We start from the raw sequence: 25,998 nt of genomic DNA, 5'->3' as shown, positions 1-25,998 counted from the left end.
GCGGCCCGGAGCCGCCCGAGCTCCCCGGTGCCCCCCCCCGGAGCCGCGGGGCGGTCGGAGCGTTCCGGCCCGGCCGGTGTTTCCTAGGGGGAACGCGGAGGGCATCCGGTGCGGCGGCCCCGGCTGGCGGAAGTGACGGAGGGGTTTGTTGACAGCGGAGGCCGAGGCGGGGGGGAGCGGGGCCCGAGGAGGACGCGGAGCCGGGGAGAGCCCGGGACGCACCGCCGGCCCCATCCGCCGGGCGGGGCCTGGGCGCAGGTGAGTGCCGCAGGGTCGCTACCTCGGCCGGGCCGCGGGCGGGTTGGGGGGCGGCGCCGCCCCTCCGCGGAACCGGCGCTGCCGGCCGAGTGCCCCGGCGGGACCGCGGGGACGGCGCGGTGACCTCTGGGCGCCCCGGGAGCGGTCGGGCCCCGCGGGGCCGAGTTCGGGGCCGGGGCTGCGGCCGTGGGGCTGCGCGCCTCCTCTGCGGCCCGCGGGGATCGAGCGTGGACGGGGCGCGTTCGCTCGGCGGCTGCGAACGGCTCCGCTCCGTGTCCGGCTGCCCTGCGGGAGGCGGCGCTGACATTGCCCGCACCGGCTGCGCTCAGCCGTCGGTTAACCAAAGCGCGGCGGTTCGCGGTGCGAGAGCCCAGCTGAAGTGACGGTGCGGTTTTCCTCCAGGAGTGACCCGCACCGCATTCTGCGATTGCGTTAAATCGCTTCTTTTAAAGCCGTTCCTTGCGATCGGGTCGCATCCACGCGCGTTGTTTGCGCTCCGCTTGGACGAACCGCTGCTGCTGGAAGCTTTGCCCGTCGCGTTTGTGGCGATGTGAGCGTTGTGCTGCTGGCACGAAGCCGCGGTGAGTCAGGCTTGGAGAGAGACCGAGAGAGAAGATGGTCTGAAGTCCAAGGTAGAGGTTGGCACGGGCAGCCCCAGAGCAATGCCAGCCCTCGTGTGCCGGCGCTGCCAGCGATGCCTTCACGCTGCAAACGTAGCCTGCAAAGAAGCAGCAGCTGCCAAAGAAGTGGTCTGGATCCAGAGGCTGCTGATGGAGGAGCCAGGCTGCGTGTCACAGCGCTGCAGGTTCCTTTGGGTGCTGGGCTGTGCTGTCACTGCACAGAGAGGGCTGCAGGTGGGTCCGTGGGGTTTTGTACGCCTGCTTGGAGGCACTCCGTTCCTTTGGGTGCTAAAGTGAAAGCAAAACCTCACTGAAAAATAAACTGGAAAGAAGATGGGCAGCTGCTTTTCTAACTTGTTGATTCCAGCACTTGAACTTCTTTTTTGCATCTTTTCCATCTTTGGCCCTTCAGAAACACACGTGCTGTGGGCAGCTTATTGCCTATCACTGGGAAGGGCTGGCGGCAGGCAGCTTGCTGATGTATTGCCTGTGGAAAGCTGCCTGAGGATAGTGATTAGGCAAACGCTAATGATTTGTCAGCATCTCTATCTTGTTTATTTTTATCAACAAAGCACACTGAGCTTATAGCCGGGGATGATATTGATCAGTGCAGCTGTTGGCTTCATTACTTCCCTGCCCACATCGTATCTTGAGGCTGGTTAGAAGAGGCAGGGAGCAACCTGTACAAAAGGACCAACGGTCACAGCAGCAGCTTGGTGCTCCTCAGACGTGCACAGTCAATCACAAGGATGAATGTTTTTCTCTGTGTACCACGTTCCAATCTGGGATTTGGTTGGTGCAGTGCTGGGAGCTCAGAAGTTGAAGTGTAGCTGATCTCTCCAGGGCTGCTTGCAAAGGAGGGTTGTTGGAGCAGCAGGACGCCAGTCCTTGCCCTCTAGAGCTCTAAGCTGCTTGGACAAGTCCCATGCACCGACTCTGTCAGCAGCACCTGATAATAAATTGTCACTGAGAATTTGGTTTAGAGCTCTCTTTAGAGCAGTAAGAAGTGGCAGAAGGCTGGTTCCAGCCCTGCTGTCTGATGGCATGGGTGGACTGGTAGGGATAGCAGGACGTGTTTCCCTCCTGGCTCAGATCTTCCTGTTGATCTGGCCCTTCTGGAACGATTCTCTCAAGCAAGCTTCAGGCAAAATACGTTCTGGAGGTGAAGCAGTTGCATCTCTGAAGCAGATGCCATGCAGAATGCAGGACAAGTTACCTCCCACATGCATCCTCTTAGGCAGGACCTCGCTACTAGCAAGGCAGTGCTGTGCTCTTAGTTGCCCATTTATTGCTTGACTTCTCTTCTGCCGACTATAGAGGGGAGAGCTGTTGATTATGGATTTCTTTCTCTTTTAGAACAAAACTTACGGATTTGTGATTGCTGAGTTTTTATTCATTCTTTCCTCTGCTGTTGCTTGGAGACCTTTTCCTTCTTAAGCCAAAACCAGAGGACGTGCCCAAGATCACACTGAAAAGGCTGTGAAAGTTCTAGGTCAGAACACAGAGGGTCAGGAATTTGGGATTTAAACGTGATCTTTACAGTTATTTACAGGTACAGCTCCCAAAGATGTTATAGGAAGGAGGAATTACTGATCTGATTCAAGTGAAGGCAGATTCTGTCCCAGGTTTGTCCGTTTACACTGGAGCAAGATTTGGCCCAGGGAGACACAGCCTGGGGTAGGTGCACCTCAGGAATGATGCAGCACTGCAGTTCCTCCCATTGCTGTGCACAAAGTAGCTCTGCTCATTTTATTTGCTTCTTGAGAGGCTCCTTTCTGTCTCGGGTTTATTCCTTGGCCAAGTCTTTGTCCCTGGCACTAAAGCACACTCTTAAATAAAGAATTAACGAGACAAGAAAGGAAGAAAAGAGCTTCCATTTGCAACTTGTGGAGGCACCAGAAGGCTGGGAGCATGGGCTGCCAGGCAGGCTCAGTCACAGCTGTGTCCTGTTTCCCACAGAGACCACTAGTGCCTGAATTTGAAAGGTTACCTCATCCACAGCTGTGACCGATCCTTCATCCTGGTGGCACAACCCAGTCAGTGGCTGAACAGAACATCTGGAAGGGGAGGGAGGGCGCCTGAGCCACCAGGGGTGCCCTTGGGGACAGTGATTGAGGTGAGGAAACTGAGTTAAATTCTGACGGTGTGGGAAGGAAAGGAGAGCACCACTGGCTTACCCAAGCACTGAGATAGCTAGAGACAGACACATACCCTGAGCTTTGCAGCTGCAGAATAACAGATGTTTTGCAGTAGTTTCCCCAGATATGGTGCACAGAAGAATAACTGACTCAGTAGCACTGATGTCCTCACTGCAGCGGGAAGTTGCCTATTGAAAAGACACAGGTTTCACCTCACAAATAAACATTCCAACGCAATTTGTGTGTGCTTGTGGAAATACACTGACGGGATCGCATTAAGGCCGCTTCTAATATGATTTGGGCCTGTAAAAGTGAAATGGTTTCCAGTCATTTCTCCTAAACGCCCTCAGTGCACTCTGCTAGTTCTGCTTCAGTGCCAGTGAGCAAGCCTGAAAACCAGAGCAATGAGATTTGTGAAACAGACAGGATTAGCTTCCCCTGTCTGTCTGCCTCACTATCCTCCTTTATTCAGTAGTAGCAACCAAGGAGGGCAGGAGCCCCTTGCTTTATTCCATGTCGGTCACTCATACATTTTATGACAGAGTTCCAGCTACCTGCACAGTGTCCAGCATCCTCTCTGGCTTCTGATCCACTTCATGGTCTAGTTCAAACACTTGTGTGGAGCTTCTGGCTTGGAGCTGCAGAGAAACATCCAGCTTGAACATGAAGCTTCACTTGGAATGATTGCAAACAATTACAGGCACAAGGTATGGGGTCACTGGATCCCACCAGGGCTACGCAAAGGATCTTCCCAGCTGTACCTTCTCTGGTGGTTTATTCAGCCCACTCTGAAGGAAACCAAGCGATGTGGTTTCCACCACTTCCCCTTCAGAAGCCCTTTGTCAGACAGATAACTTCTGCAGCAAGGAAACACGTTAGGAAATGAGGCTATACAGCAAGAAAATGTTTCACATTAACTCATTCCCCCGGTGTCCCCAGGGGGAATTAAGTGCATACCCCCAGAGGGACCAAACCACTGCAGGTTCTTTGGAGGTCAGCAAGTGGCAAGCTGTAACCAGAACTATTGACATCCTGCTGGTGCAGCAGCTTTGCAGCATGCTTTCCAATGCACTTTTCTTAATGCATCCTTTTTTTTTCTCTTCCACTTACAGCTGCCCTGATGTCCCTGTAAATTCATCCTGGAATTTCATTTGAGGAAAAGATCTTCTGAATCAAAAGCTTCTTTTTGTTTTCCCTTCCCCACTGCTTCCCTGAAGATGGCATCCGACAGCCCGGAGTCACTCATGACCTTGTGCACAGATTTCTGCCTTCGCAACTTGGAGGGGACTCTCTGCTACTTACTGGACAATGAAACTCTCCGGCTCCATCCCGACATCTTCTTGCCAAGCGAGATCTGTGACAAGCTCGTCAATGAGTACGTCTGGGCCCATGGAGGAGCTGTTGTCTGGTTTGGATGGGAGTTGGGAATTTAGGGAAAGAAGTGATGGAAGGGATACAAGGAAAATAATGGGGAGAAATTCATAGGGCTGGGGTTTATTTCTGATGAGCCTCATATTGGAAGTAAGGATTTGCATTAACTTCAGAAGGAAGTTATTGTACCCCACTAGTCACCATTTCCATATAGGTAAACCCAGAGTGAAATGAACAGTCCCTGCTTCTTCCAAGAAGGTCAGTAAGCAATAAAGGAGCCTTCCTGTTTCCCACCACTGAAGCATTACACCTCTCTCAAAACAGAAAAATAAAGAGTACAAAGTGCTAACAGATGATGCATTTTAATGCTGCTGCTCCCATAGCTTTACAAAGCAATCTGTTCCCAGGGCTTTATCATTTGGATATTATAGTTTCCTTTGGCTGAACCCTTGCTTACAATGTCTGGCAGAAAACTGCCCAGCTAATTTTTTTTTAAATGGAAAATCAAGTTAATAGCTTTAAACAGCACTGAGAGAAAAATTCTAGAGTCTGTGCTTGCCAGAATCCAGTTTGCTCAGAAATAAACACGTGACCTTGCACAAATCTTTGCCTTAGATTTTCCTAAGGGCTGTGAGTATTGCGGAGGGAGAGCTAATAGCCCAGCCTCCAGGAGGGAGTCTGTGTGCTCATGCGCTCAGTAACATCTTGCCAGAGCCAGGAATGGTGCCAGAGCTGTAGCTGAGCCTTTGTCTTCTGTTGTGCTGTGCTAACACCATTGCCCCGATACAGGTATGTGGAATTGGTGAAGACAGACAGCATCTTCGAACCCCATGAAAGCTTCTTCACCCTCTTCTCAGATCCACGGAGCACCAGGCTAGCTCGGATCCACTTGCGGGAACAGATGGTGCAGGACCAGGACCTGGAGGCCATCAGGAAGCAGGTGGCATTGCGGTGACAACCTCCAACTGCCATTTCACATGGCACATTGCATGGGGACCAGCTAGAATCCCAGAAACACAGACATTCCCAAGATTCCGTCCTTCACCAATACAGGTTTCTCTGGGAGAAGCTCAGCATCTGCCTCAGCTCCTAAAGCTGCTGTAGGGAATGGGATGGGGATACTGGTCAAGTTTGGCGGTACGGGTTCTCAAGCTATTCCTGAGAGGTGTTGTAGGGAACAGGGCGGGCACTCTGCCTTTGAAATTCTTCTTACTGTTTAATTTCCCATCTTCCAGGATCTTGTTGAGCTCTACCTGACTAACTGCGAGAAGCTGACAGCCAAGAGTTTGCAGACTTTGGTGAGCTTCAGCCACACGCTTATTTCCCTCAGCCTCTTTGGATGCTGCAATATCTTCTATGAGGAAGAAAACCCCGGAGGCTGTGAAGATGACTGTTTGGTGAACCCCACCCGCCAGGTTTTGGTCAAGGACTTTACTTTCGAAGGCTTCAGCCGCTTGCGCTTCCTGAATCTGGGCCGCTTGATTGAAGGGGTCAATGTAGAGACGTTGCTTCGGCCTTTGACCTCCCTTGCTGCTCTTGATCTCTCTGGGATCCAGCTGAACGATGTGGGATTTCTGACACGGTGGAAGGACAGTCTGGTTTCCTTAGTGCTTTACAACATGGACCTTTCAGAGGAGCACATCCAAGTGATTGCGCAGCTTCACAAGCTCAGGTCAGCAGATCTCTTCTTCCTTATTTGTCTTTTTCCCCACTGATAGGAACCATGCAAGTCTGTTAGGAAAGGGGTTAACTTCTGAAGTTAATGCCTTTTCATGGAAAGCCATCCACTGCTGGCTTCAGCTTATAAACATCCCACGAACAGGCTCACTCACTGCCCCTCTGACATGGTTAAAACCAGACTGGGTTTTGTTTGCAAAAATAAATAAACACACACACAAAGAGCTTCCCTTCCTCTGTACCCTCCTGACAAACAAAAGAAAACCAGCAGAACACCCAAGAGATGGCAAAAAAGTGACTGTAGGTGTACACAGGTATAGTGGTAATCACACTGAAATTCAGTCCTTCAAAACAATTGTTAAGCAGGAACATCCAGAGTTTAAACTTTGCTCTGAGGTAAAACCAGAACAAACTCTCAGCTCAGAGCATCTGCTCACTGCACTCTGTGTAAGTGCACTGTATGTGCATGGCACAATCAAGGAAAGAAACAGTGCAAAGAAATAGACCCTCCTGAGCTGACAGCATGGACAGCAAAATGACTTCCTGACACAGAACTGAGACAGTCGCTGTTCAGACTGCACAGTGGTATCAGAAAAAGGATCCAGGATTTTCTCAGCCAAAAAGAAAGGCCTTACCATTCACATGAAGGATAGTCTGCAGTCGATTTAGTGCTGTCTGTGCAGCCCGCAGACACTAGGGGGTACCCCGTTAACGTCTGACCTCGGAGTGTCAGCCGGCCTCCTGGGTAACACTGTCTAAATCCAAGTGACTTCAGCTCCTGGTGATTTGCAGTGACTCTTGGTCTATAATATGTAGAAGATACTTCTGTAGGTATGATGTTGGCTCCTGTCTTAGGCAGTTTAGTTTCTCCCTAAGGATCTTTGCTTGGCAGACAAGAGCAGGCCCTGTCCTATAAGGGACACTTGCACATTATAGCCAGTGAGATTCTCCCACAACTTCCTCAGCTTCAGGTGTTTCCCCAGAGCTTAAGCATTTAAATATCTGAAGATACATGAAATAATTAGAGAATAATAGCCTGGGGTGGGAAAAAAAGATCGGGAATGCAGACAAAAACTTGTGTCAGTTAATTTGTGGGATGGAGCAACAGATGTTCCTGGGAATGCAAAGATCCTCTAGTGCATCTCAATCACCAGGAAGAACTGCTCGGGTGGCTGCTTTGATGGAGCTTGGGAAAGGCAGTTCCTGAGCCTAGAGCAATTTCCTTTGTGATGGTATAGCCAAATGACTCACTGCGCTCCATTTTAAGTAGACCTCCGCCAGATATCTGTGTGATTCTGTTAGACACAAGGCCAGATCCTGCTGCCTGATCCTACAGAACCACGTTCCTGTACCTTGGGAAGGCAATAACAATCACCACCACACTCTGCTTGTCATTTTCCCTTGGCACAGCCACAGAAGCCCCAGTTGATGCTTCCCAGGTTCTGAGCTGCTCTCTGTCATTTGCAGACACTTGGATATCTCTCGAGACCATCTGTCCAGTTACTATAAATTCAAGCTGACCCGTCGGGTTCTAAACCTGTTTGTGGAAAACTTGGTAAACCTCACCTCGCTCGATATCTCAGGGCACACTATGCTGGAGAACTGCACTATCCCAAACATGGAAGAGAAGATGGGCCAGACAAGGTAAGGAAACAGCAGTTACTGAGGTCTGCATGGATTAGCTAGTTTGGAGAGGCAGGGTACCAACGTGAGTCATCTCTTTCTTTCCTCAGCATTGAGCCAGCAAAGAGCAGCATTGCTCCCTTCCGGGGTTTGAAACGACCACTCCAATTCTTGGGCCTTTTTGAAACATCTCTGTGCCGCCTGACGCATATTCCAGCCTATAAGGTAATGAGGGTGTCAGAATATGGGCAGTAGGTACCTGGTTGAAGTTCAGAGAACTGCCTGCAAATAGAGCAGAGTTTCCTTAGGGTTTTGTGTGGGACAATTTAGCTCTCACCTTTCAGCAGCTACTTGATAATGCAGGAGAGCGGTCAGAAGGCAAGACCCTTAGCACACACAGTTTTTACAAGTGCTAAAGAAACCAAAACAACAAAAAAAACATCAAATGCCTCTTGGAGAAAAGCCTGAAGAAATCATCCTGAGTGAAGGACCAGGATGTCTGTGACTACCAGAAAGACCATTTTGTGTCCTTCTGGGCTAAGTGACTCAACTTCTTTGCTCCCATCATAGGCCTAATCCTACAGACAGGACAGAGGACAGTTGCACCCTCTGGCCTTCCAGGCCTACCCTGGAGTTCTCACACCAGCTTGCTTTCTTCATTCTTTCTTCCCTGTCTCTTGTTCCTCCATGCCAGGTGAGTGGAGACAAGAATGAAGAGCAAGTTCTGAATGCTATTGAGGCTTACACTGAACACCGGCCAGAAATCACTTCTCGTGCCATCAACCTCCTTTTTGACATTGCCCGTATTGAGCGTTGCAGCCAGCTGCTGCGAGCCCTCCAGGTAAGCACCATGTGAGCATTTACCTCACACTTATAAGGGAAATTTTGCAGCCCCAGCCTTTTCTTCACCCTGAGAAGCCACATAATTTGGAGGAAGTCCCAGTAGAACAGTGGAGATAAGTTCCTTCACCTCAAGAGCATCTTCCTGCAGCACCTGAGCTGTGCGCTCCTTGCAGCCTCGTAACAGCCTTTACCACACACAGCCATAACTGTCACTCCAAGACACAACAGAAAGCCAGTGGCACTGAAGCTTCACATTCCTTCCTTGCAGCTGGTGATCACAGCCCTCAAGTGCCACAAGGATGACAAAAACATCCAGGTGACAGGCAGTGCTGCGCTGTTTTACCTGACCAACTCCGAGTACCGCATGGAGCAGAGCATAAAGCTGCGACGCCAGGTCATCCAGGTGGTGCTGAACGGCATGGAGTCCTACCAGGAAGTCACAGTAAGAGCTGCCCAGCTTGCTTTGGCTCCCATAGTTCTCCTTCCCCATGTTTAGCCTGGTGTTAGGATTTGTGTCTTATAAGCCTGCAATATGTAAGCTGAGGCAGGCATCAGGGATCCTATTGCCCAGATCTGCTTTTTGTCCTCGCTCAGGTGGTAGGAATAAGGTGCTCCTTATCCATGTGATGTTCTCCAGAGCCAGGAGAAGGAAGTCATGATAGCAAGGCACCTTTTTAGCTGATGTTAGTGATCAAAAGATGCACAACCCACAGCACAGATGTTCAGCACAGACTATGAGTTGAAAAAGGTGAGGGTGTTGGGGGTATTTAGTCAACAGAAAGAAACACTGTGCCAATGCACTCTTATCAGAAGTGCTGATACTGGGCTACAGCAGGTGACTTCTGAATAGAAAGTTTATTGACAGTGAAAAGCTGGCTTAGAAAATGACACACACTGGGTGACTGGGTGGCAACTTGAGACCAGAGTGACAGTGGGGAAGAAGAACCTACTGAGATCATAGCTAGAGCAAGGTTCTAGGGAGGAGGGTAGCAAACTGTAGTAGTCAAACACCACTGCTGTGGTTTCAATACCAAGCAACAAAGGAACACAAGGTGATTAGGTCATGTTTTCCTAGCCACTTGATGCAGCATTTGCTTCCTTATGACCCAGGTACAGCGGAACTGCTGCCTGACACTGTGTAACTTCAGCATTCCTGAGGAGCTGGAGTTCCAGTACCGCCGAGTAAACGAGCTGCTGCTGAACATCCTCAACCAGAGCCGGCAGGATGAGTCTATCCAGCGTATTGCTGTGCACCTCTGTAATGCTCTGGTCTGCCAGGTGGACAACGATCATAAAGAAGCTGTGGGCAAGATGGGTTTTGTCATGGTTGGTATGGTCCCAAGGTGTCTTCTTATCCTTAACCCAGGCTACCACCATTTCCTTGCAGCCAGCCACCAAACTCATCCAGGCAGTGAACCAAGCTTACTGTTATCACAAAAGGGATCTATTGTTCCAGCAAGACTAACCTATCCTGAACCCTGTCCCTCCACATGGCATCTTTTCCTGGCTTGCCAACACTAGAAGTTATGGTCTCAGAGACAGGCTGTCCATGAAAGCAGTGTGACCTGATTCATCTTCACTACATACCACACACTTTCCAGAACTGGTAAAACCTTTTGACTCTCTCCCTTTGCATCTCCCTGAGCTTGCATCAGATTTCCAACTTACATCAATGCATATCTCACCCCTTTCAAAGAACTGCAGAGGCCGCTGCTTTGTTGTGGCTACACATTCCAGACTTTGACTACAAACCCAGCAGTTCAGGGACTGTGACATAGTTTAGCTCTGCAAATACTTGCAACACTGAACATAACCTAGTCCCACTAGAGAAGGGAGTACTAGTTTGATACTCTGCAAAGTCAAAACTGCATACAGTTTGTTGCAGCCAGCTCTGCAGCATCTAAACCTGTTGCTTTTAGCTCTGTGATTCTTGAACTGTTCTCACTGTTCCCCTTCCTCTGCCCACAGACAATGCTAAAATTGATTCAGAAGAAGCTGGCTGATAAAACGGTGAGTGTTACCCACTAAAATGTATACATGGTATTTTCTTTACTCTGACTTAGGAATGGGGACAGCCATTGAGTGCCAGCCCAGCTTCTCTACCTAATATGGGCCATCCCAGCTGGCACTGCAGAATTTGCTGTCACAAAGGTGAGGGCTGAAGGGACAAACATAGCAGGGAAGCAAAAATAATTTAAAAACAAAACCCACTTGCAAACAAGTTGAAAGTAGATAATAAGGTTTTCTTACCTCTGAGGTTATCTGGGGTGATGTCGGAGATGAAGCAAGTATTTGGTTTGCACCAGGCTCTTACATTAGCAAAGCTGTTTCTTCATCTTTACAGTGCGATCAGGTGATGGAGTTCTCATGGAGTGCCCTCTGGAATATTACTGATGAGACTCCTGACAACTGTGAGATGTTCCTCAACTACAGCGGTATGAAACTGTTCTTGGAGTGCTTGAAAGTAAGTAAGGCTGGTTTCCTCTAGATGAATGCTGACGTTAGCAGTGGAGATGAAAATAGTTAAGCTACATAAGCAATACTTCCTATATTGCATAAATGGAAAATGGTTGCATGTTTCATTCTTGCTCTGATCCAACCACCCAACCAGAACAGAGAAACTTAAACTCAGCACATCTTCCTTTTTCCTGTCTTGTACACAGTCCTCCTTGAACAGGGCAGCAGTGAACAACAGACCCTCACCTTGATTTTCTCATATCACAAATATCTTGAGTGCTACATATGCCATTAGAAATCTACTAAAAAAACACTGATAGCTACCCAAAAATCTTCATCCTTTCTAGATGTGCTTTCTGCATAGTTTCTCATTCCCATTGTCACCATGTCTCTGCTACTGTATAATCCTATCTCTTGCTTTCTTAGGAGTTCCCAGAGAAACAGGAGCTGCATCGCAATATGTTGGGCCTCCTGGGCAACGTGGCTGAGGTCAGAGAACTCCGTCCTCAGCTGATGACCTCCCAGTTCATCAGTGTGTTCAGGTGAGTACCTACCTAACAAACAGCTGGGCTGGGGCAGGGTGGTGCTCTGGAGCTCTGCTCCTACATCACCTGGAGAGCTTTCAACTTCTGATGCATCAGATTGGGGTTCTTTGTCATTCAAAAAAAAAAGCTAAAAGGAAATAATAAGATACCTTTGTGGATGCGTTGGACTGTAAGGGTTCGGTTGTGATGTTAATGCCACTGAAAAGCTGTACCTCTGAAGGGCACAACTCCTGTTTCAGGCTGGAGATGTTTTCTCAATAATCCTCTCTGATTGTTGACAAAAGATGTGATGGTTTTTGTTGTTGTAAGATGCTGAATAAGGTTATTCTGGCACCTCTAGATGATGATTTCTCTCTCGGCAGCAACCTGCTAGAAAGCAAAGCAGATGGGATTGAGGTATCCTATAATGCCTGTGGTGTGCTCTCCCATATCATGTTTGATGGTCCAGAGGCTTGGGGTATATGTGAGCCACACCGGGAGGAAGTTGTAAAGAGGATGTGGGCAGCCATCCAGAGCTGGGACATCAACTCCAGAAGAAATATCAATTACAGGTGAGAAACAGAGAAGTTTGGCCCATTTACCTGGAGCTGGGATTGTCACAGAAAGCAAAGACCAACAGACAAAAGGAAAGAGACACAGCTGAGCATGAAGGCTCTGCTTAGAGCTAAGGAGAAACCCTGAGGAATGTATTCTTTAGTGAGAGTTTCACATCTTCCTTTGAGTCAAGGCAGCATGTTACACACGCTGCTGAAATAGAATACCTTGCCTGGCAGTTCTTACAGGAGGAGCATGGGAGCACAGAATTTATCCTGCATGCTTCTGGTGGAACTGTATAGTTCAGGAAACCCATGAGCTGACTATCTGCTGAGACTGACTCACTCTTTGCACCCCTTCAGTGCTGTTTAATTCTGAAAGTCACATGCATTGCTGTAGCTTTCACTTTCCATTTGGAGAATATCTAGACAGAGTGTCCAGAAATCTCTTCATGGGTTAATACAGCTGGTGGAATACTCCAAAGCTTTTCCTCTATAAGGGTATCAGGTGCTCTGTTTTCCCATAGTGCTTGGCAGGGATCCCAAACAAATGGCATTCCAGTGCCTTAGCTACGGTACGCACACATTATTGTTGTCATAAGAAACAGAGCAGCTATTGCACGTGAGCAGCCAGCACTGGATGGGTATAATTTTGTATTGGATCTTCTGCAGAGCACTCAGTGGTGCTGTTTCAGCTGTCATCATAAAATGACTGACAGAGAATAGACATCAGCTGACTTCTTTGCGGCTGTTTATTTGGACAGCATGTTTATGCTGAAGTGGTAGGGCCTGTAAGCCTGCCAGTATTGCCATGTGACACAGAATCTTTAACATGCTAAAGGATTTACTGCCATGTTATCTATGAACACAGAGTATGTTCTGCTTTGAGTGACAAAGGTGCTGAAAGAATTAGTTCTTGGATTTTTAACAACTTTTACACTATTTCTGTGCAGGTCATTTGAACCAATCCTTCGACTTCTTCCACAAGGGATCTCTCCTGTCAGCCAGCACTGGGCTACTTGGGCACTGTATAACTTGGTCTCTGTTTACCGTAAGTTTTAATATCACACCCACTGCACAATTCACACAGTGGATCTAAGATTCTTAGCAGAAAAACTTATCCCAGTTTAGCTATGTAGTTAGCAAGAACCTTATTTGAATAACTTAATAACGTCCAGGCAGCATAGCCAAGCAAAAAACAACACGTAGCATATAGGAAATTCCTTCAATGTTTAGATCCCTCTGGCCATGCTCTTATTTCTCAGTCGTTTTGTATCTTATTTTTATAGACAAGACACCCTTAATGGGTTGGCTCCATAAAAAGCTAAAGTTTTGTTACTTCTCCTGCAGCATGCTTCCCCTCCTGCCACTCTTTATACTGCTTTTGGAAAGGTTCACGAGGACCTGTCTTATTCTTTCTTTGCAGCTGACAAGTACTGCCCACTGCTGATCAAAGAAGGTGGGATTCCCCTTCTGAAGGACATGATTAAGATGGCCTCAGCACGGCAAGAGACCAAGGAAATGGCCTGGTAGGAAACTAATACACTGTCATCAAACATTCGGTCCTTGTGTAGTGTATACTGGGTTTTATACCAATATTGGTTGATGTATATCAGAAGAAACTGCCTGCTACTAACAGCAGTTCTTGTGTTACTGTCCCACAACCGTAATGCAATAAGCATTAAACTAAACCCTCTTTCCTTGTCCTGTTTTATCCCTAGGAAAGTTATAGAGCACTGCAGTAACTTTAAGGAGGAGAACATGGACACTTCCAGATAGAGGCAGTCATCTAATGCCTCTTGCCAGCACTGTATCCAGCTTCTCTCTAATTCACTGTATATAGTGAGGACTCTTTCTTACCAACTCACCTGTTGGAAGGAAACTATATGTGTGTGTGTGAGAGACCCTCAGTAGATGAAGGTGAACAGGGGAGGGGGGGGAAGGGGAGGGACTTTTTGCACAACAAAACGCTTTCCTTAAATTAGTGGACTTTTTCGTTATGAAGTTTCAGATTGAAGTTTCTGTGTGTATGATTTCTGTATAAAAAGAAAACAAAAAAAGACAACTACATTATGTATCTTTTAACCTTTTTTTTGTTTGTTTGTTTTAGTCCATACAGAGAGTCCCAAAATGACCATGAGCTCGAAAGCCCAGTTGGTTGCGCGATCACTTGTGTGACTTTCTTATTTCCCACTTTATAGAAAATTCCCTTTTGCTGTATAGCATGAGGTCCTGTAACGTCTGCAAGAACACCGGTCCTGAATCAGCACTGGCCACTCAGTGTGTTTACAGGCAGAAATGAGTTAGTTATTTGCTCTGAGAGGTTGGGGGACACGTTACCAACAAGTCAGACCAAAAGATCTGAACTTTTTAGTAATATTTTTAAGTACAGAAAACAGGGAAGAATGATCTTTTAAGTCAATTCGCTCTCTTAAAGGTATTTTATGGTAGGCTCCTATTAATGGAAACACTGCTGAATGTATGTGGGTTATTTGGAAGTAAGACATTCCTGTTAATGTCGGGAATTCTGTTTTTGTCCCCTTTGGCAGTTCAGTAGGATCTGCCAGCCCACCTAGACTCATGACCAGTAAAACCAGGTACACGTCCTTGGCAATGCAGAGCTTTCCCCTTTAAGGGAGCTGGTGCATAAAGGAACAAGGTTTGTTCACAAAGGGCTACAGATCTTCATTCCAGTTTTTCACCACCTTTTTAGTTTTGTTCTGCTTCACAGAGAAGGGCTACAAATGCCAGAAAATGGCATAATAACCCCTACCAGGCCCTGGGCCACAGCAGCTCGTTCCACTTGTGCAAGTCCTGGTAAACGACTGAAGCTGTCCTACCCTTCTTCAGTCTGCACTGGTACAAGCCACACTCAGTAGTAAAGTAACCTCACTTCAGCATAGATGCTGTCATTTGAGGTGCTAACATCTCCTTCTAAGGCTGAGGAGTCTCTAGGAACCCTTTGGAATACCAGAATAGCACCTCTTGTTCCACGCGAACATCTTCCCACTCTTCTGGCACTACTCTTATCCTCCTGCTAGCACTAGCCATTGCAGTCCCACTCCCATCAGCAGGATCACCCCAATTGATATGGTGTAGCAGAGAGGAGAGTCCCTACTAAACTGGTCTTCACCTGTAAAACCCCAGTCCTATAGAGTCTTAAGAAACCAAGGGCCAAAGGTTGTTTCACAGCCAGGCACTCAGCACCACATTGTGCAGTTCATGCTCAGAGCCCCACTTGTCACAGCTCTTCCCTTAAAAGTGGTTTTGAAAAGATTTTCCTTCTGCAGTGAGAGGAAACCATGGACGTGTGTGTGTGTGTGTATGTGTGTGTGTTAGGACGTTGCAGGCCTCTGGGATAGCACAGTAACCCCATCGCTGCTCTCTTCCCTCATTTACACTGCTTGCTGCTATGACCGAGGTCCTTCTGATGCTCAGATTTAATGCTGTCATTGCTGAGCACATTATGGACAGATCCTAGAGACACAAACTGACACTTTAAATGACAGAACACAGCTGCCCTGGAGGGGTTTCCTTTTTCCTGCCAATACGGTATTACCCCACGTCTTTTCTTTTCTCTTTTTAACCATGTCATGTTTTGATATTGTGAGATCTGTACTTTTTCTTTAAGTATTTTTCAAACTTTATATATATTTTTGTGTCACTTTTGAATTGTTTTCATACCGTTTGAAAAACTTGACAAATTACACTTTTTGGTGGTTGTTTGAATGAAATGTACTTTTCTCTCTTTTATTCCTGTTCCCTGAGAATTTCTGTCCCTACGAGCTTTGAGACAGAGATGTTTATTTCATGATGTTTTCTGTGTAATGCTTGCTAATCGTTCTCCTAGATGCAAAACTAAGAGCAGCTGCATACACTGCTGACCAGCCTCCACGCATTGCAGGAGTCAGGCTTTGCTCACGTTATTCTCTATTTAGTGCTATCCTTTTGAAGTTGTCTCACGTGACAGTGCCACCCACTAGATTTTCTTCCATTCACCTCCATGCAGTGTTATAACTTCCACCACTAAAACCAGCACTAATGATTCTGACAGTGTCAGCAAAGTGGGATTGGAGGAGATGGGGAAACATCGTGGATACACAGTCAGAAACCTGTATCCTCAGAATGCAGCTGCCATGCAGGAGAGACAGCTGGAACACATCTCAGCCTGCTACTGTAATCAGCCAATCAGGCTTTACTCTGACAAACCTACTTCAAGGTTAATGAGCAAATGATGGCTTGGCTTCGTCAGCCTCAAGACCCCAAAAGTTCAAAGCAGTTTCTGTGTAAGTTGAGCTGTTACTGAAGTCACACCTGCTGCAGATGCACTGTGGTATCACAAACTAACAGACCTTTGTTTCACATAGCAAAGATAACTTATGTCCTCATTGCTCACATATCCTCATGTACCTGAGCCTGAAACAGATTTCTGTTTCCCAGGAATGTGAAGATTAATGGAGTCAGGACAACCTGCCAGAAACATTTAGCTCTATGAATCTGCCACTTAACCTTAGGGGGTGGGGAAAACTATCACTAGAAAATCTCCAGAGATGGGGCAATCAACCACAACTCTAGGGGTAACCTGTTCCTGTGCACCGTAAAAGATTTTTTCCTTATATCCAATCTAAATCTACCCTCCCTGAGCTTGAAACAGCCAGTTTAGAAAAGAACTGCCCCATGTCAAGCCCCACACTGCAGAGGAACGAACCAGGAGACTTCAGTTCCACACACAAGATTATAGAAACCAATCCTGCCTAGAAACTCCAACAGGGTTTCCAAATGTAAGGTGAAAATACAGCTGGAAAGAAGCTCACAGTCTGACCAAGTATGGCAGAGGGACTCCTTATGCTCTGTAGTTGTCTCATTCACACTCTCATTCATGTTTTTACGCTTACATTCCCCTTAATATTCAAAAGCTGGGCAGGCAGAGCATGAACCAACTCAGTAATTCTCTGCAGAGACTGTTCCAACAAAGGAACCCTTTACCTTCAGTGCAAGTTTCCTGTCTGGCTGGAAAATGCCTCATGGTTCAGTGGCCCAGCACAACGATGCAGCAGTCCTGTGCATGCAGGGTGTCAGGTGTCTTCCATTTTCCCTGGAACAGATATAACAGCAAGTTGGTGGGCAGCTTTCCACAAGTGCTTCCATTTTACAAGATCTGTGGGAGGAACTGCTCATACGGATTGGCAGCTGTATGTATGATGCTTCACACCTCGCAGCACCAGATTTTCTCACTGAGACCAAGCTAGAAAGTTTAGCACTCATGCTTGTGGCAATTATTAACAACGCAAATAATTAATCTGACCCTTCTGCATCATAGCTGTTATCACCCTGCATCTCTCTGCTAGCTCAAATGTTACCTATTCAGCACTGAATCTGACCTAGCTTGTCAGCTGGCCTTCTGTTTGAGTTGCTTTGGTCTCTGCAAAAGATGAGGGGAAGAAAAGCCTTAGAGCTGTGAGCTTATTCTGTTCATCACCTGAAGATGATAAATAATTGGGGCAGCAGATGAAGGGACATTGCATTCAGGCCCTACTCCACAAGGAAAAAATTCCTGAGACTGTTTAGGAAGGAGTCACAGCTCAGGTGTTAGAGGGTGGCATGCACTGGGAAAGTGATAATAATGAGAAACAGCTGATCTTCACAACAAGCATCTGCACAAAGCAAAGAGGGCAGTGGTTGTTAAGCCAAGGATGAGAAGATGGCACTTAAGAACAGGAACTGGGGAGATTTCTTGCTTCACTGAAACATTTCTGCTCTAACAGACTATTTTGGCTTCAGATAATTGTCACTGATTCTTTCTGTCATTCTTTTTTATTTAAAGAAACAAAAAAGCAAAGCTTTTAAGCTAACCGAATATATATTTCCATCTTTTGCATACAGAAAATAATCTCAGTAATAAGGAGCAATCTTCTGCTTTCACTCCGTCCCTTCACCTGCCTGTTGTTGAGAGGCCTGGTTCAAACATTTGTACATGGTGAAACCAAGCAAAAAAAAAAAATCATGCACAATTGTTGCTTCCTTACAATTCTGAATGAATTAACTTTTCTGTTGTATCCATTGGGATACCCTCTGTGTATTAAACCTAGTGCTTAACAATGTCTTTTTCCTTTGGTCTGTGAATGTGGATTATTTAGGTACATTATCGGTCCATTTGCTGTCACATATTTCATTAAAAACAAAAGGAACTGCCACGTGTTGATTGTGCAGTTCAGTGGCTTTTGCCTTCATCGCTTTGAGGGATACAGCACTGTTTGTCAATGGAGGCATAGAGGAAGAGAGTGTTGTTATGAAATAACATCAGAGGGGGAAAAAATAATCAGACCAACATTTGACTGTACAGATGGCCTCTGAACTCTGTAACGGATCTGTGGCTGTAGCATTCTGCAGCCTTAGCACTGCGAGTGGGCAGAAGCCAAATACTTAAGGACTTTTTTTAGTGTAAAACAGCCAGCCTGCTTTATGGCCAGCAGGGCTTTCTTCTTAAGGCACCGATCTCACAAGAGTTCAACTCCCAGTTAATCCAGTGGTCACCATAAAGCCTCTGAAGGGTCAGACTCAGTAGCTGAAGCAAGAAAAGGAGTTACATGAAACCGAACCGCACACGGGGAGCTGAAAATGTATCACACTGCAGAGAACAGAGATACCTTATGCTTCCAGCAGCACCACATTCCTCACTGAACGCCATAAGAATCAGGATCCTCTGCCCAAAAACTCACTCACAGAGGGTCTGTAACAGAGCCTAACTTCAACCAGACAGCCCTGGGGGTTGAAACCCTCAAGGCAGAGATAAGCTCTCAATTAAGGCAGGTTTCAAAGCATAACACACACCAAATTATTCTAATCACAAAAGGAGGAAGAATTCATCCCTTAGGACAGATTATTCTGGAATATCAGAACGTTTCCACTTTGAAGAGTGTAATACTGTTACTACCCAAATCACTTTCATTCAGCTTTAAAGTTTACACCTCTCCACAAAGGAAGGAAAAAACACTTCCCACCTTTTTTTGCCTGGTTGCAGACAGAGGTTGATGTTACTGTTCTGAGCTCCCTGCTGCTCTGAAAGGCTTTCTTAGAACAGAAGGATTTTCAGGATATTTAAAGCACGCAGACAGCAGCAGGGCCACCTCCAAACTCAGTTTTGACAAGCATTGATCCCATCTACGAGGTTTCTGAGGGAGGATTTCTGTCGGTTTCGTAACTACCTAGAATAATCAAAAAGAGAAAAAAGGATTTGAATGACCATTGGAAAGGCAAATTCAGACCATTCTCATAGAATCATAAAGGTTAGAAGACACCTCCAAGACCATCTCACCCAACCATCAACCCATCACCACCACATCCCTATTTCAATTAGCATTCCAATGCAGCCGTCTTAAATAAGTAATTTGTGCCACCTGTGCGACCAGGTGCTTCCTTAGGATCAGCAAGTGGTCACTGACTCACTTAGCACAGACTGAAATAATCAAAGTTAATGGTCAAACAACACCAAGAGCAGCCTCTTTCCAGGGGGGGTGGGAGGATACAATTACAAAGAGTGGGGGTCTTCTTTAGAGTTTACTGGGAAGGTAATGAAAGCAGCAAAGAAAGCAAAAATCACACAGAGATTTCAGACTTTGGACAGGCTTTGGGTGAGCTCCATCTCAGAGCGGACACACGGTGCGCAGCTAAACGAGCCGAGGACCGCAGAGTCCAAAGGCAGGGCGCAGTTTGGAGGCTGCAGATGGCTGCGCTCGGACGAGGGCCGTTCCGTAGGTGCGGGATTTCCTCCCATAGTGCCAGGGCAGCCCGGGACCTCTCAGACACAACGCAGAACCCCCCAACGCACACCTGTACGGACCCCAAGCATCGCTGTGTGCGTTTAGCAGCCTCGTCCTCGGCTCTAACAGCTGCGATTCACCGCAGGGCTGCAGTACCCTGGGAAACAGGGCACAACGGGGTGAAGGGACACGGGCTGCGGCTGAGCGCTAACGGAAGAACCGCAGGGAGCAGCCCGGGGCCGCGCTGAGGGGAGGGCCGAGGCGGGCGGGCCGCACCCCGCCTTCCAGCGCTGCTCCTTCCGGGCCTACGGCGCCATGGGAGCCGGCGGGCTGTGGGTGAGGACCGCCCACACCGCCCTCAGCGGGGTCTTAACGCTGGGGCTGTTCCTGCACCGCACAGGTGAGGCCGAGCCCTCGCAGCGCCCGGCCGGGAGGGGTGTCGGGCGGGTTCGTGCCTGCGGGGCGGCGGTGCTGTAGCACGGCCTGCCCGGCCCCGGCGGGGTGCGGCGGTCAGGCAGCTTTGGGGGCTCGGAACATCGCCCTCTTGACCGCTCGTGGAGTGAGCAAAGCCCTGAGGGCTGTGCCGGGAAACACCGCGGTCTCTTTCACGGGATTATCTTTCAGATCTGCAGAAGGAAGCGGAGCGCGGAGCCGTGCTGCAGCCGACGCTCTTCGTAGCGCTGCTGGGGTGCTCCGTCCTGCTGTACTTCAGGGTGTCCCTCATGGACCCGGGCTTCGTTAGGGCTGAAGAGGAAGCAAAGGTACATCGCTTTGTGAATGGAAGATGCGCTGGGGCTATGCGATCCGTGGGCTTGTTGTCTTTGCTACACAAGAACAGCTTGAAATGGTTTCTCTTGTGCTTGGCACAAGGAAAATGCGTGCAGTCCGTTGGATGCAAGGCTTTGACTCGTTCTTTGACACCAAGCACGGCCAGTTTTAATCTCCCATTGTTAATGTTGACACTGGCTGCATTATGAGTAAACAGCACTCTCTATACTGAAAAGACATCATGATTGTGTTTGGAAGCAAAGTCTAACCTTGTTTATTTATGTCCTGAATTGTAGTTGGGATCTGCGTGATATCTTGTCTGCAATTATTTCCTCCTCTACACAAGAGTTCCTCTATGGTTACAGTAGCCTGTTGTCTCTGCACATACCCTCAGTATCTGCAGGGAATTTCACACCACTGTATTGATGTAGCAGCTTCTGTACTTTACTAGGAATCATTTTGTTTAACTTTCCTAATGACAGAGATAACCAGCACTACGGAACTGGAACCATTAAGTAGAAGGATCCAGATACTCAGCCTCGCCAAGCAGGCTGATAGCCGCCATACTTCAGACAGCAGCACATATTACATCTTTTGTCGCTCCATTTCTTTCTTTATAGGCAGAGAAAAGTGAAGAAGAATACATGATGATACCCCAGGTTTCAAGCAGTGTTAAGATGCGGCGTTGTGGCTACTGCATGGTGAAGGTAGGCATCAAGGGTAGCAGAGAATGGGACGACTGATTCGCAGGTTTGCATTTTTGGCAACTTCTTTGTACAACTGCAGTTTATTGCCTTGCTTTTCTGCTCCTTGCTGCTCAGTGGTTTGGAGGTATGGCAGAGATGAGCGATTAATTCCGGCGCAGGGTCATCCTGCTGCTGAAAAACTCACTGAGAAAGCAAATGCAAGCAGCTAATGGTGCTCAGATACATCCTGAATGGAAGGGTGATCCAACTGGACTGTGTAGCTGCAGATATAATGATAAACAGTGGCACGTCTGCTTATTTTCCAAGGTTGAAACAAGTCCTTGTTGAGTCATACAAGCAGGGATTTCCTTTTGACATATTCCACCATGGCAGAATTTTGTTCAGTGTTCTTACTGCCACATCAGCCAGACCTCACAGCACTGCCAAAAAGGTATCTTGAATCAGAAGGTCAGTTAGGCATGACATACAGAACTGCTGGTAGCTGTGAGCTTGTCTGGGGGTCTGACGACAACAAAACATTAGAGTGAATTTTAAAAGACTGCACGAAGGAAAAGTTAGAGCAATTAAATCAGCTCTTGAAACAGTTTGCCCAAGGCCTAGAAATGCCTGTTTTTACAGTGATCCTTATCAGCGAAATAAAATCCAGCATTATCCCAGCTTCCATGAATTCCTGAAGAGTATCTAGCAAGAGAAATCAGCTTATTGCAAGAGGATATGGTGGCAAAACACATATACATTTCACAGAGCAAATCCTAGGAGGCACAGTCATCCTACTTTCCTCAGCTATACACTGTATCCTGTCCTTGGTGCTTGAGCTGTGCAGGTCTCTTGTATTTATATAGAAAAGGACAACAGAAAATCCCCTGAAGACATCCCATCCCTGCACACTTCCTTCAGCAGCAGAGGCTCTAGTTCTTCCCCTCAACACATTGCTCACGCTTTCCTAAACAGACTGATTTACTTAATATCCCTCCTTTGCATGCTCAACTTCCTATATACAGGTAGAAAACAAAATACAGTGTGGGAGAGTCATTTAATTTGGATCTCACTCACTGGGATCTGTACTAAGGGAATCTTGATCCCCTTCACTTGTCTCAGCCGTGCTGATATTGTTCTGTTATCTCAGAACGGAGTACTTTTGCAAAGTGGATCTGTCTGCATAACGCTTTTACCAAGCAGAAAGTTTAACAAGACCAGGTTAATGCTACTGTTTTGGTTTTGCTTTGCAGCAACCAATGCGAGCCAAGCACTGCCAGCTGTGCCAACATTGCGTTCGGCGCTATGACCATCACTGCCCCTGGATTGAGAATTGTGTAGGAGAGAAGAATCACCCCCTCTTCATAGTCTACCTTAGTGTACAACTTGTAGTTCTGCTGTGGGGAGGACACATTGCTTGGTAAGGCCTGGAAGCAGCACTTTGATCACTGGACTTAGTCCTGATGCTCCTGGAGATCCCCCTTAAGGGGTTTGTGCAGAACACAGCACTGACTGCATTGGCTTTGTACCTTCACCCTGATTTGCATCCTGAAGATCAGCTTGTCTGAGCATTCTGATCTGCAGAGGAGCAACACAGCTGATCAGTTGCTGAGCAGAATCTGAAAAGTTAGGTTTCATTGCTCATCTTTGTTTAGAGGTTAAATGAATAGAGTTAACAGTAGACAAGCAACTAATTTTGCTTCAGTTATTGCAATACAATACTTTGAGAGTTTTGGAAATTCCAACTGGGTTTCTGCTATGGACCTGTTCAGGAGAGGTGTCGGCTGAAGGTGACTGCATTCTTTCAGCTGTCTGGTGAGCCAGTGTCCTTTGAACTTCTTAGAACCTAAGGCACTGCTGTTGCAATCAGAATCTCACCAATTACGGATGACGCTTGGTTTATATGACTAGTTTTCCATGTTTAACCTTGACTTTATTTCTCTTAAAAGGTCAGGCCTTTACTTTAAACAGTCCTGGGAGTGGCTGCGGTACAACATTTTCCTCCTCATATCCTTCCTCCTGATAGTTGTATTCACCATTGTTGTCTTGCTGCTGCTTATTTCACACCTCTATCTGATCTCATGCAACACCACCACCTGGGAGTTCATGTCATACCACCGCATCTCCTACCTGCGACACTCAGAGCTGGAGAATCCCTTTGACCAAGGAGTAATCCGCAATCTCTGGAGGTTCTTCTGTTCGTGCCATCTCACTGCATGGGAGAAAATCTATTTTCACAGGAACAATGAACCTGTCTAGTCAGTGGTACCTGATTAGTAAAGTGCCAAAAGACATCTGCAGGTTGTTGGATAAAGTTCTGCTCACCTTGCATGGAACTGTAATACATCGTGGGCTATGCAACATGGTCCATAACACATAACCTGCTCATCCATAAAGGCAAATCACCTCTCAAGAAGGATCATCAGGGCTACTTTTTATATATGAGTAACACTGTTAAAGGGGAGACACTGGTTCCAAGGGGGTCAGAAGTGCTGATGTCTTGACCAAGGAGAGGTATCTCTTTAAATCCCCTTCCTTGTGTTAACTTGCATCCACACCTGAAGAGATGTGAGAATCCCTGTGGCCTTTCTTCAGCACAGCTCTTACTGTGAGAACCACGGTGCCTTTTGTCAGTAATGTTGGATACATAAGAGAAATATTTGAGTAAGTATTTGTACAGTCAAAAGCAAATTTCATTTTGCCTGCATGCCTAAACTGCATGCCATGACATTTCATGGCATTAATGTGCACGAGAAACAGCTGTAAGGCACCAAATTCAGTCAAGATCATTAGCCTGTACCTTATAATGCCCTGATCAGCATCCTAACAGGTTGTTTTTCCTTTAAGTTGATGGTGCTGTCAAAAAAAAATCATAGGGTATTTTGAATGAATTCAGCAATGAGTGATGTCGGACACTTAGGACAGAAGAACAATGCTTGCCTACAGATACTTCTGCAGATAACCCTCATGCCCTTCACCTTTACTGTATCTAATGGGGAAAGAGCCTGTAACAGAGGTGAGCGCTTCTTGCCTAGCTCAAATAACACCAGTGGTAATGCTACTACCTCAGCATATCAGTACAATTGTAATGAAATAATACAAAGAGTCACTGGAATGGAATCTTGCAAAGGAAAGGTTCTAGGTCCTATTTGTTTCTATGGGGCTGGGGTGCTGATAGCATCCTGGGATGGCAGCAGCTTTACTTGTTTTCCGTTGTTATAGAGGGTCATAGTTAAGTTTCCATAAGGGAATGGAAGTTAGGATCAACAATTTAAAGTAGAAAAGCCTGTGGTGTGAATCTTAGTGCTGACCCTTTTCTACTTAAAAAACAAAAAAAGCAAACCACATCTAACAACTTCGTTATTGTGCCTTAATTGCTGTGACTCAGAAATTAACAGCAGCTCAGGAATACATCTGGCAAGCTGGCAGAACGCACTCAGGGCTTTAAAGTGAATGAGCACTCAGAAAAGGACAGTATAGAGTCACTAATACAACATGATAGTCTAAAAGCAGGTTGAAAAATGCAGACTTCTTTTTTAACCAAAACCAGAGTCTGTAACCTGCATCCAGGCTCGTGTGTTCAGAGAAGGAACTCCTGCCAGAGGGATATCAGAATATTATGTAGACAGTTCTTAACAATGATGCACAGTCCAGATAGGACCCTGCAGTTGTGTCAGTGCTGCAGGATGGCTCATTTCCTCCTTAACAATTACTTCAGCTATCCCTCAAAAATATGCCAGCAGGTAATACAGTTCAAAACACAGTGTTGTGCTCTTTGGTAATTCTCTTGTACGTGCACTGGAATGGTAGTTTATGGTATTTTTACTATGAAAGTATTAAACAATTACATACACCTTGTTTGTTTCTTTTTGCCTCTCTTTCTGAAACCCAACTTCTAGGTTTCACCTGAACTAACAACTTGCTGTGCTTAACACTCTAAAAAAAAAAAGTCCTTACCTTAAAAAAAGACAAAGGAAATTCACAAAACAACTGCAGGGCCATAAGCAAGCCAACCATTACAGTCAGCTGGGACAGGAAGATGTGTATCCTGCTTCTGCAGAGCAGAAGGTTGAAAGTACATTTATATGCTGGAGCTTTCAGCAGCAGTTATACTTGGCTCTGAAAATGGGAAAACAAGGTTCAGTGTGAATTATTTGTTTTGCACAAACATACGCTCTCTTACTAAAGCTCTTCAATGTCTCTGAATTCTGAAGCATTTAACCCAGGCAACTCACAAGCTGCTTCTTATCCTTAACTCCAAAAATAGTGACATTGTATTAGTTTGACTTCTGTCTACCGCTGCTGAAAGGATAAGAGCTTTGTATCCCTATTTGCCTTCAGTGGAATGCTTCATTTCTATACAAGCTTTCCTTTTTTACCCAACAAGCTCACATGAATTAAAGAGAAGCAAATGCATCTAACCAAGTTTAATTACAAAATACGTTGCTAGGCAAATTAGATCAGCTTAAGCTTCCTGATTTCCCAGCACTATCACTGTCAGTATTTAACCATTCCAAAAAAGATACAGGAGATACACAATGATAACAACTGCAGAGACAACTTGACTGCAGTCGTTTGGCTGTGACAGCTGATCATACAACTTGAGATGGAAGGAAGGAGCAAAAAAAAATACTGCCATGACTTACAGAGAAAAATAAAATCCTGCCTATGGAGTTTAGTATGGGCAGCACTGATCAGAAACATTCACCTAACACCAAGGAG

General features: G+C 46.6%; 2 protein-coding genes across 2 annotated transcripts; both read left to right on the top strand.

Annotated features, from left to right (window-relative positions):
• The first annotated feature begins 118 nt into the window (after positions 1–118).
• On the top strand, positions 119–15,818 carry ZER1 (zyg-11 related cell cycle regulator). Its single transcript, XM_072353111.1, has 16 exons — positions 119–258; positions 4,129–4,391; positions 5,177–5,327; positions 5,623–6,059; positions 7,532–7,708; positions 7,798–7,912; positions 8,382–8,528; positions 8,799–8,972; positions 9,641–9,856; positions 10,499–10,540; positions 10,875–10,994; positions 11,414–11,529; positions 11,895–12,083; positions 13,019–13,116; positions 13,492–13,594; positions 13,787–15,818. Exons 2-16 carry the CDS (start codon positions 4,234–4,236, stop codon positions 13,842–13,844), a joined length of 2,301 nt encoding a protein of 766 aa, XP_072209212.1. The 5' UTR covers positions 119–258; positions 4,129–4,233; the 3' UTR covers positions 13,845–15,818.
• Positions 15,819–19,999: 4,181 nt separating this feature from the next.
• ZDHHC12 (zDHHC palmitoyltransferase 12) lies at positions 20,000–25,130 on the top strand. The gene is made up of 5 exons (XM_072353113.1): positions 20,000–20,225; positions 20,450–20,586; positions 21,214–21,300; positions 22,530–22,696; positions 23,226–25,130. Exons 1-5 carry the CDS (start codon positions 20,141–20,143, stop codon positions 23,533–23,535), a joined length of 786 nt encoding a protein of 261 aa, XP_072209214.1. The 5' UTR covers positions 20,000–20,140; the 3' UTR covers positions 23,536–25,130.
• Positions 25,131–25,998: the final 868 nt, after the last annotated feature.

The sequence above is a fragment of the Excalfactoria chinensis genome, chromosome 18, assembly GCF_039878825.1.
Source record: "Excalfactoria chinensis isolate bCotChi1 chromosome 18, bCotChi1.hap2, whole genome shotgun sequence".
Taxonomy (NCBI): Eukaryota; Metazoa; Chordata; class Aves; order Galliformes; family Phasianidae; genus Excalfactoria; species Excalfactoria chinensis.
The sequence above is the reverse complement of the archived record's forward strand: the minus strand, read 5'-3'. Positions and strand labels throughout refer to the sequence as shown.